This window comes from Atractosteus spatula, chromosome 1, assembly GCF_055471065.1.
Source record: "Atractosteus spatula isolate fAtrSpa1 chromosome 1, fAtrSpa1.hap1, whole genome shotgun sequence".
NCBI classification, from domain to species: Eukaryota; Metazoa; Chordata; class Actinopteri; order Semionotiformes; family Lepisosteidae; genus Atractosteus; species Atractosteus spatula.
Genome location: NC_142706.1, coordinates 72,155,316 through 72,166,066, shown reverse-complemented (window position 1 = coordinate 72,166,066; position 10,751 = coordinate 72,155,316). Strand labels below are relative to the sequence as shown.

The 10,751-nt window shown below is 42.9% G+C and overlaps 1 protein-coding gene across 1 annotated transcript; it reads left to right on the top strand.

The window, feature by feature from the left end:
- The first annotated feature begins 2,343 nt into the window (after positions 1-2,343).
- On the top strand, positions 2,344-10,408 carry nicol1 (NELL2 interacting cell ontogeny regulator 1). The gene is made up of 4 exons (XM_088918406.1): positions 2,344-2,427; positions 2,837-2,979; positions 6,639-6,727; positions 9,239-10,408. The coding sequence occupies exons 1-4, from the start codon at positions 2,414-2,416 to the stop codon at positions 9,308-9,310; spliced, it is 318 nt and encodes a 105-aa protein (XP_088774532.1). The 5' UTR covers positions 2,344-2,413; the 3' UTR covers positions 9,311-10,408.
- Positions 10,409-10,751: the final 343 nt, after the last annotated feature.

The following is a 10,751-nucleotide window of genomic DNA, read 5'->3' as shown; positions in this document are numbered from 1 at the left end:
TAATAGAAAACATCTGTATTAAATTCAGTTTTTAAATCGTAAATTTATCACACTCCATTTCTATGGATCCTAAAACACTTCATCAACCACTGAAGTACAGCACCTATCGTTGTCCCATCTGTCTCTATAATCCAGGAGCGGGATTTTAAAATTGCCTAGAATCTAAATTAAAAGTATAATCTGGGCGCTACTTTCTGTTTACAGTGTGAATCCTGATAATGTAATAGTCCTCTATGATTGTAAAAAGGTACTGTATCTGTATATTTGTATCTTAATATTTTTTTCTTTCCTGTTTTCATCTCTTGATTGTAGTTATACATTTTTCAAAACCCGTGGCCTGTGTTGATTAAAGTATCAGCCTAAATTAATCTACAATATTGTGTTCATCATTTTGTAAAAGAAACGGTGCATGACTTATTGAATTATCCGGCTATGCAAACTAGGGTTGTAGCATGACGACAATGTAAGTGACAGATGTAATGCCAAGTAGATTCAAATGAAATTGATATTTAAAAAAAATCTTTAAAGATCTAATTTATTATTGATTTATACTAATGGCCCAAACAGTAATAAAGCAGGGCATCCTGGGATGCCTTCCTCAAACAAAACTGTAATAAAAAAAATATAAAAAACGTTCTTGTTACAGCAACTAGTATTACATTTATCATTTACTAACCACTGAAGAACAGCACCCAAATTCCCCTCTGGGCTTGTTCAGTCTGTCTTGAAAGCAGCCAGGGTATCAGCTTCAACAGCATGGCTGGGCTGCTTGTTCCACACTCCCACCACCCTCTGTGTAAAGAAATGACTCTCATTCTCACGAGCCCTTCCCTGTAGTTTGCAATTGTGCCCCCATGTCCCTGTGGCAGGAGCATCTATTATATCTACATGTATTTTCTGACATTTTGATCCCAAGTGTTTTAGATTTGCTCAAGGGTACAACAGCAGTGTTTTATCTGGGATTTGAACCCACAAACGTCTAGTTAGAAAGAAGTCTGGACCCCTGATAACTGTGCCACGCTGCTGCTAATAGCTGCCAGCACCACCACTACAGAGCAGATTAGGAGCAGGCATCAGAAACCGGGACTTGAAGGAGGCCAGAGTGGAACTGAGCCAGGATGCTGGAGTGGTCACTCGCACAAACAAAGCCACAGGATCATAAATGACCAACCAATCAGGACCTTGGTTTAACATCTCATTGGAAGGACAGTACCTTCGCCTGCAGCACAGTATTCTGTGGCTCTGTGGCTAAGGATCTGCGCCTGTGGCTGGAAGGTTGCCAGTTCGTATCCCGCAGCCAGCAGAGAAATCCTACTCAAGGCCCTTCACCCCAGCTTCTCCAGGGGTGCCGTATAAATGGCTGTCCCTGCGCTCTGACCCCAAGCTTCTCTCTCCCTGTCTGTGTGTCTCATGGAGAGCAAGCTGGGGTACGTGAAAAAGACAAATTGTCTTTGGTTGATAAATGGTATATGGCCAATAAAGTGATCTTATTCCTGCAGGCCACCTTGCTGGGGGGTATTGGGGTGGAAATTCTGGTCCAGATGGAGGAGCGCCACCTACTGGTCCACCAGCACCACTGACAGCGGCAGCAACCTGGATGTCCTTAGTGGCCTCACCCTAAGGACAGACCCAGGACAAGCTGAACAAGCCCAAAAAGGAATTCAGGCAGCAGGCCATGGAGAACATATCTAATACCAAGAAAACAAGACATTTACAAAACGTTTACATCAACTGGATTCTTATGTTTTGTGCCCAAATAAACCTCGGAGCAAAGTATTATTACTGATATATCTACCCGTTTTCAGAAAACTTCTCATCTCTGGCAAAGGGTGTAATGTCTTTTGCAGACACATAAACACATGGGGACAATTTAGAGACACATGTTAAATTAACAGCATGTCTCTGGAAGGTACGAGGAAACAGCAAGATGTGCTTTAACACCTTTTTTGTTAAATGTGGTTAGCTTTTTATTTCTTTCTGAGGAGGGGGAGATGTTATTTCCCCAGCACAGGAATGGTCCAGCAGGATTTAAGTAAATTTAGACACACATAGACGCTATCGTGCCTACGTACATGTTGTTAAGGAATGAAACAGATGTTCTTTCAGATTTCTTTGTGTCAGTCCTCAGTACATATGTAGAATATATTAATAAATTATTAGAAAGTCGCTTATGCACGGTGAGTATCCTTAACATAACGGAGAAAAATAGACTCGACCACCCTTCCGTATTTAAACATGGCGGTCATGTGGCAGGTTATCTCTGTGTACGGTACGCGGCGAAGGACAAACTACTCCACGCCCATCATTTAGTGACGATCGCATCGGAGCTGATTTGATCAGAGTCACGCCAGTCACAAAAGTACTACAGACACTGGCCAGAGGCAGGCGGCCACCGCTTGGCGTTCCGTTCTTTATGAAAGACGGCTGGTAACTAAACCTATTTTAATCATATTCAATATTTTTAAATGCATGGCGAAAATCGAAACAGGATTTAAGTACCGAGTTAGGCATCGGTCTTTTAAACAAAGTCAAGATAATTTCGCGTCGCAGGTTATGTTATCCATTTCAGTGTTTAGCAATATGATCCTGTGATATTTTATTCATGGCAACCCACTCTCATGACAGTGAAAATGTAATTATCCATTTAATTTCGGGATGAATCGCATTCGTGCTGCCAGATTTCGGGTGTTTGTTTTTTTTTATTGTACAATGATAGAGATCTTAATGGTTTGCATTGTTAGCAATATTAGAAATTTAGATTTTTTTTGTATTTATTTATGTTACGGTTGCGGTCTCGTCGTCTCCACTGTCCGTCCCCCGCTGCCCTGTCTTGCAGTGAGCTGGCGGACTGCGGCATGATGTCTCCCTGCGCGCTCCGGGCGGGCTGCGCTCTCGCCCTGCTGCTGCTGCTCTCGGCGCTGGTCGGGGGGGAGCCCGCAGGCGCTGACCAGGACGCTGGCACCGTCATCCCAGCCGAGAGTGAGTACCCAGCGCGGCCACACGGCTGACAACGGCCTCCTCTCTCCGTGCCCCAGCGGGCCTTTTCTAGGCAGCGACCCTCCGTGCCCTCGTCCGTGAGCCGGTTTGTCTTGATGGGAACGAGAGCAGAACGACCTGCCCCGCCGGTTAGCGTTGCAGGTCCACGTCTTTCTGAGACACCGTCAGTGCCCGTGTTAATAGACCACTTTATTGGCCTTATTACAATTTCTTGTATTAGGAATTTGTCTTTTCGCATACCCCAGCTTGCTCTCCATGAGACACACAGACAAGGAGAAAAACTGAGGGTCAGAGTGCAGGGTCAGCCATTTATACAGCACCCCTGGAGCAGTTGGGGTGAAGGGCCTTGCTCAGGGGCCCAACGGAGTAGGATTCCTCTGCCAGCTGCAGGACTTGAACCAGCAACTTTCCAACCACAGGCACAGATCCTTAGCCACAGTGCCACTGCTCCGCTGGATGTGAACTGGCAACCTTCTAGCTGCAGGTGCTGTGCCACTGCACCACGGCTTACATTTTACGAAACTGTTTTGCCAGTTTAATATTCGTCCATAGAGCAGTTCTAATTGGCATATACTGGTAGAAAAGAAAAAAAAAGCTGTATATGCAGAGTATATCCCAAAATATATAATTGTCGTTGGTATTGAGTATTATAATGTATTCATAACTAATAATAAACATATTTATAGGCACATGTAAAAAAAACAACAAATCTCTTTACAGTAGTATACATAAAACAGAAGGAAGAAAAATCACACAGCAGGCAAATAAACCTACAAAGAAACTAAATTATATCATCATCACCTGTAGCAAAAAGTTAGTAGCTCTTTGGCTGAGTGTTACAATAGCCATGTGAGCAGGGAGCTCCACAGTCATGGAGCAGCAGGTGAGAAAGATCTGTCTCCCACCGTGCGCAGCCTGGTCTTCAGCACAGTAAGGAAGCCTGAATCAGCAGGTAGCAGATTAAGAGTTCGACCAAACTCCTGTAGTAACCTAAATAAACCTGAGGTGCCCTGGAGCTAAACTATTCATCACCTTTATATGTGAGCAGAACCTTAAACTCCACTGCAGATGTAATAATAATAATAATAATGTTTCTTTATTAGCCCTATACAATTTCTTGCATTAGGAATTCATCTTTTCGCATACCCCAGCTTTTTCTCCATGGAGACACAGACACACAGACAGGGAGAGAAGCTTGGGGTCAGAGCGCAGGGTCTGCCATTGTACGGCGCCCCTGGAGCAGTTGGGGTTAAGGGCCTTGCTCAGGGGCCCAACGGAGTAGGATTCCTCTGCCGGCCGCGGGATGTGCCGGCCGCACAACTAGCCAACAAATATTAATGAGGACAAAGTTATAATAATAATAATTGCTTACACCTATATAGCACTTTTCTGGACACTCCACTCAAAGCGCTTTACAGGTAATGGGGATCCCCTCCACCACCACCAGTGTGCAGCCCCACCTGGATGATGCGACAGGAGCCAGAACACTAACCACACATCAGCAATCAGTGGGGAGGAGAGCAGAGTAATGAAGACAATTCATAGATGGGGGTTATTAGGCCATGCTTGGTAAAGGACAGCTGGAAATTTGACCAGGACACCAGAGTTACACCCCAAGTCTTTCTGAGAAACGCCCTGGAATTTTTAATGACCACAGAGAGACGACGCTTTTAGGTCCCAGCCGAAGGACACACCTATTTTACAGTATAGTGTCCCCATCACTATACTGGGGCATTTGGAGCCACACAGACTGCAGGGTGAACGCCCCCTGCTGGCCCCACTAACACCTCTTCCAGCAGCAACCTTAGTGTTTCCCAGGAGGACTCCCATCCAGGTACTGACCAGGCTTGTACCTGCTGAACATTAGTGGGTTGTCAACTGTGAGCTGCAGGGTGATATGTTGATACCCTAGTCAGTGAGGTGTTACATTAGTGTGATCTTGATGAAATGAAGGTAGATGTCCATTTTCTTTTAGCATCGGCAAGAGCAAGGACCTCAGTTTTGCAATGTTTACGTAGAGGGGAAAAAATGTCCCCGTGTGACACGTCCAATGTGAGCTTCCAACGGGAACACAGAGTCCAAAACAACGCCAAGGTTTATATCTGCGGGCGAGGATTTTTAATTCTGACGCCATCGACGGTGACACTGACATCACCAGTTTTGTGTGGCTGTTGCTGGGAGGCAGTGAGTGTAGCCTCAGTCTTACCACAGTTTAGCTAAAGAAAGTTCTGTTGCCCCATACCTTGCTTCAGATTACAGAGGGCTGCAGGCCAGACACTACTGCCATCCATTGCAGACCCGTATACACCCAGACTAAAGAAACCACCAGAAAAGATTGGTGATAACGCCTCTCATCCAGCTTCAGAAACCTGCCTCACGGATCCAAACCCCAACCGCCCAATATCTGAATAGCTGCTTTCCCATGGCTGTCTAGAATTAGAAATCAGCTACATATATTTGCAGAACAATTGGTTATAATTGGAAAGATACGTAGAGTCTCTCTCTCGGCCACAGGGATGTAAGAAAAAGAAATATGCTGCAGACAATTAGAGTTTGTATAAAAAGAAATTCATATCGTTGTTGTCTATTTACTCCCTCAACTTTTTCACTTCTTCTCTTTTCCTTTTTTGATCCATCTAAATAGGGGATTGTTGTTCTATATCTGAACAAGTGTTGCAGTAAAGTATAAAAGCAAGATTGACACCAGGAGGCACTTATTTACACAAAGGGTGGTGGGAGTATGGAACAAGTTGCCCAACCATGTTGTTGAAGCCAGAAGCCTGTAGGGGGGTAGATAGCTCTCCGGACACAAGAACACTGTTAGTCTTCAACTTTTTCATATTTATTGCATCTGTTGTAGGGGCGACCTCACTGGCTTTCACCCCCAAACTTCATTTGCTACCTCAGGAAACAACCCCTGAGCCTGACAGGTTTGCAAAGCTGTTTTTCTGCGCCTCATATAGATTTCTTGTTTACCCGAACTCCGGCTTACAGCAGGATTTCTTAAGATGGGTGAAGGATACCGAGCACAGGTCTGGTGATCTTCCTGCTTCTCAGCCCTGACCTCTGACCTTCTCTGGCCAGGGTTGTGCACCCAGGTGCATCTACTTCTACTGTCTGTCTTGGTCTCACAGAGCTCCTTTTCCTGGCAGGTCAATCCTTTGTACTGCGTAGTTCAGTGTAACCCTCTACCTCCTGCACGGCCTCAAAGCTGATACCCTGACATCTTTCACGAGATGGTTGAATGGGATCCTCCAATTAATTGGTTACTATCTACCAAACAGGCCAAATGGCCTCCTGTAACCTTTCATAAGTTCTAGTACTGACAATGGAACCAAATAGCACTGATGTTTCAGTTAGAGGTATTATTATAGACCAGCCTGACCAAGAGACAGGCTTGGCTTGAAAGCAGAATCGACTTGGGGGATTATGTTTAGGAGCTGTGCCGTTCAGACCGCACAGTGCTCTGAAACGAGGAGAAGGAGTGACGGTGAAGCCAGATGTTTTGATGACAGCTTACACCTTACCCACCTTCTGCTTTCCCGATGCGTTACTGCCTGGTTCCTTCAGATAGTCTCTCCTGGGTGAAGAGCATGGGTTGTAACTGTTGCAATCTGAGATCCCTGCTTCCTTCTTGGCAGGTCGCCCCTGTGTTGATTGCCATGCCTTTGAGTTCATGCAGAGGGCGCTGCAGGACCTAAAGAAGACAGCCTTCAACCTGGACTCCAGGGTAAATACCAACCGTCTGCTTTCTGACCGCTTCATCTGATTCAGGGTCACAGGGGCGCCAGAGCCTATCCTGGCAAGCAATGGGCACAAGGCAGGGCACAAGTCCACACTCTGGACAGGACGCCAGTCCATCACAGGGCAGGCACTTACACCGGGGCATGTTTTTCCAACGGTGGGAGGAAACCCATGTGAACATGGGGAGAGCATACAAACTCCACACTCCCCAGGAATTGAACCCAGGGCCCCAGCACTGTGAGTCAGCAATACTAAGCACTGCTCCACTGTGCTGTCATTCCAGGGTAAATGTGCCTGGGATATGTGTTTGTTTTGTTGTTGTTTTTGCTCGGTAATTAGGATGCTCTTGATAAATACAGTGAGTCCTGTCTTTTGCAGCATTAAAACTACTTGTTCTAGACACAGTTTTCAGAGAATGTGACTTATGATTTTTTTTTCTGTTTTTTGACCACCTTAGGGTGAGATGTTATGTTTCCTATGTTATACCTACAGTACATAAGAGCACCTGTTAAGTACAGTATGTTTTGGGCATTTCTCCTAATTTCTACAATCAGTAAACTGACAGAGAGAATAACTAACAAGTATTTCATCTGTGGCGCAGTCTTCCCTTGAATTTTAAAATTCATTTCCAGTGTGTCCTAACTTAACAAAGAGGAAGAGATCATTTGCAATGAATGCTCTGAGGTCACATTGTGTGTAAAAAAGCAATGCTTTCGAGCCCCGAGTAGAAATACTGTAAGTACAGATTAAGGACTACTTGTTTAAAGAAATGCATGATTGCCTGGCCACCATCTCAGATGTGAAAAATGTTAGACACAATTACAGACGTGTGACATAAACAGACGTAAAGATCCAGGCATCTGTTTACACACAACATTGCCGTTACCCTCTGTTAATGACTAAGCTCACATCTCCGGGCCTTGAGTTACTGTATGTCACTTCTCTAAGAAAACACGTTTATCTTTCCAACAGGCTTTTTCAGCACAGCATATTTAAATACATGACAAGAGGGAAAAGGGGCTTTATGTTATAGGTTTATGTGTGGTTGACATGTTGCATTGGTGGGAAGTTGGGTTGAGTGATTGCAGTCTGCATGCCATGTTTTGCACTGGAAAAATCTAGCTGATTTGCAGAGCCTGTGACCTCATAAATTGAATTATTCATCATCATTCATCTGCTCACTGCAAATGCTGGACTGTGGCAGTATTTTGCCTGCTTTTCAAGCCCCAGAAGAACGATTTACAGCCAAAAAAGAGCATCTCAGATGTTGCACCATGATTTATTGTCAAATCTTTCTTACAGTACTGTCAGTCCTTTAGAAACAATAGTTCTCTTGTCCTGCCCCGCAGTTTGCTGTACAAAATGAAATTTTCAGGAAACCAAATGTCTTTTTAATAACTAAAAAAAGCCTTGGGGATCCATTGAGTTTGAAATTATGCAGAGATAGCGCAGTTCCAAATAAAATAAAAATGTGTAATTCTGTTCTCCAGTTCATTGGGTATAAAAGTATCACCCTCTGATCTAAACAATGTTTCAGATCATAACATTAAAATCAGAGCTGAACAGCTTTAACAAAATAATGTGTTTTTATGAGAAAGCCATACTAGTATATCAATGCTTGGCTTTATTTCTTAACCATTTAATTAAATACTGCCACAAAAAACACTTACTCATCTTTAATGGGAATGTTTTCAAAAACAGAACCATCTGTATTGCTGTTTTATCAAAGTTTACATTGATAAAATAGTGCAAGGAAATAGATTAATGCTTTCACAATGATGCATAATTGAGACTCATCTGCTAGTCATTAAACCCCACAGTGGAGCAGAGCAGTCCTCAGATAGGTCAGGCGATAACATGAGTCCATTTCACCAGGACAATTTGAGAGAGGCTGGGACATAATAAACATAATTGCTTATTATGAATACACGGCACAAATAGATTTATCTTTGGACTCATCGCCAAAGGGATGGTAAGTGTGCTGTTAAGAACATGACAAAAGGATATAAATTAGCAAAACAAAGGCTAGGGGGAAAAGGATTGTTTGATTGTGTAGGTTAACTACAGTTGCCTAAAAAGAAAACCTATCATTTCACTGGCTAAAAATGTTCACTGAACCTTCACTTTGTGTAAGAGATCTCCTGTTAACTGCCCTATAATTCAGATCTAGAACATAAGAAAGGTTACAAGTAAGATGAGGTTCATTTAGCTTGTTTATTAGTAGCTAATTGATCTAAATATCTCATCCAGCCGTTCCTTGGAAAGAAGCCAGGGTATCAGCTTCACCAACATGTCTGGGTACAGTAGCTTGTTCCATACTCCTGCAACTCTTTGGGTAAAGAATTTTCTCCAGTTCAGACGTGAAATGAGCTTTTATGTGATTTTGGATTGTGTCTTCTGATTTTTGTTGCATTGCTCATTCTAAAGACATTTGCTGGATTGACTTTGTCAGTATATTTGAGGATTATGCTCTGTTATTTTTCCATTTTTTTTGCAGACAGAAGCCCTGCTCCTGAGGGCAGAAAAAAGAGCCCTTTGCGACTGCTTGCCTACCAATACCCTGAGCTGAGCCAGCAACAAGAAGATCTCCATTCTGATGTTTTTTTACAACAGCAGTCCTCCAGAAAACCCCCTATAAACGATATTACAAGCTGTATTATGACGCTTGAAAAAAATCAGATTCATACTGTAACAAAAAAAAACAAGTTAAGGATTTTGAAGTAAGAGAAAGGGTTTACCATTTTTGTGTTATACTTCAGTTAATTGTTTGGAGCACTGCAAGCAGTTACCAGCACAGCAGGAGCAGTTGTACTGTATAGTGTACAGCTCTGTTCTACAAAACAATGTTTTGTTTTTGTTAAAAGAATTGGTGGAATATTGTTTTGGGGTGGTGATTTTGTAAAGTCTATTTGTAAGCAAATTTAAAAACTAGGTAGTAAAAAACATAGTACAGTACCGTCTTTTCTCCCAGAGCAGCCTGGAAGAGAAAATGGAGATTGCTTGAAAGTGTTCACCAGTTGGGTTTCTTAGCACCAGAATATTTCCATACTGAAATATTCAACTTTAAAATAATATATTGCAAAAATCTTTCACAATTGTAAAGGGTTCTCAATTTTTGTTATACAGACTACTGTTTCACGAATGTAACGGATAAAAGACATATACTGTAACAAAACTCTTCATCGTCGTAGAAAAACTCTTCTGTCTTGTGTAATCCTGGGACTTGTGCTGTTTTGCTTTTTCACGTCTACATTGTGATTTGACACCTGTGTTGACCTGAACCTTCATTATTGACCTACGGTTGGTTCTTCATCATTAGTTAACAGGGTCTGATTTTCCTAAGCATTATGTTATATTTGGCAACATAAAATTAATCAAGATTTGGTTTGATATGTTAAAAATTCAGCAGAATATGCTGGATACTAATAACGGGGATAACATTTAATCTAAACTTATCAATTGTGTTCAGACTGTCAGACCCTGCAAGAGGTATGCAAGTTTTAGCTAGTTTGTAAAGTAGGAAATGTAAAATGTTGAAGAAATGTCAGTTTTTCCATTATTTTTTGTTAATGCCTCTTTTTCTACACTTTGCAAAGTTTAAGGCACTAAAGTTTTCATTACTGTATCCGTTACTTCCCTTGTATTAAAATGCAAACGTGTCACTGTATTTTGTTACAACTGATCATTTTTGATAACTGAATCCACCTATTACATTATGCAGAAGACATAACCACTGATAAAATCCTTTGAGGGTGGCACAGTGGTTAGCGTTGCTGTCTCACAGTGCTGGGGCCCTGGGGTGCTGTCTGTGTGGAGTTTGTATGTTCTCCTTGTGTTCCAGTGGGTTTCCTCCAGGTGCTCCGGTTTCCTCCCACAGTCCAGGGACAAGCTGGTAGGCTCTTTGGCTTCTGGGAAAATTGGCCCTGGTGTGAGTGTGTACGTGCCCTGAGCTGGACTGGTGTCCTATCCAGGGTGTACCCCACTTTGTCCCTGTAACTCGCCAGGATAGG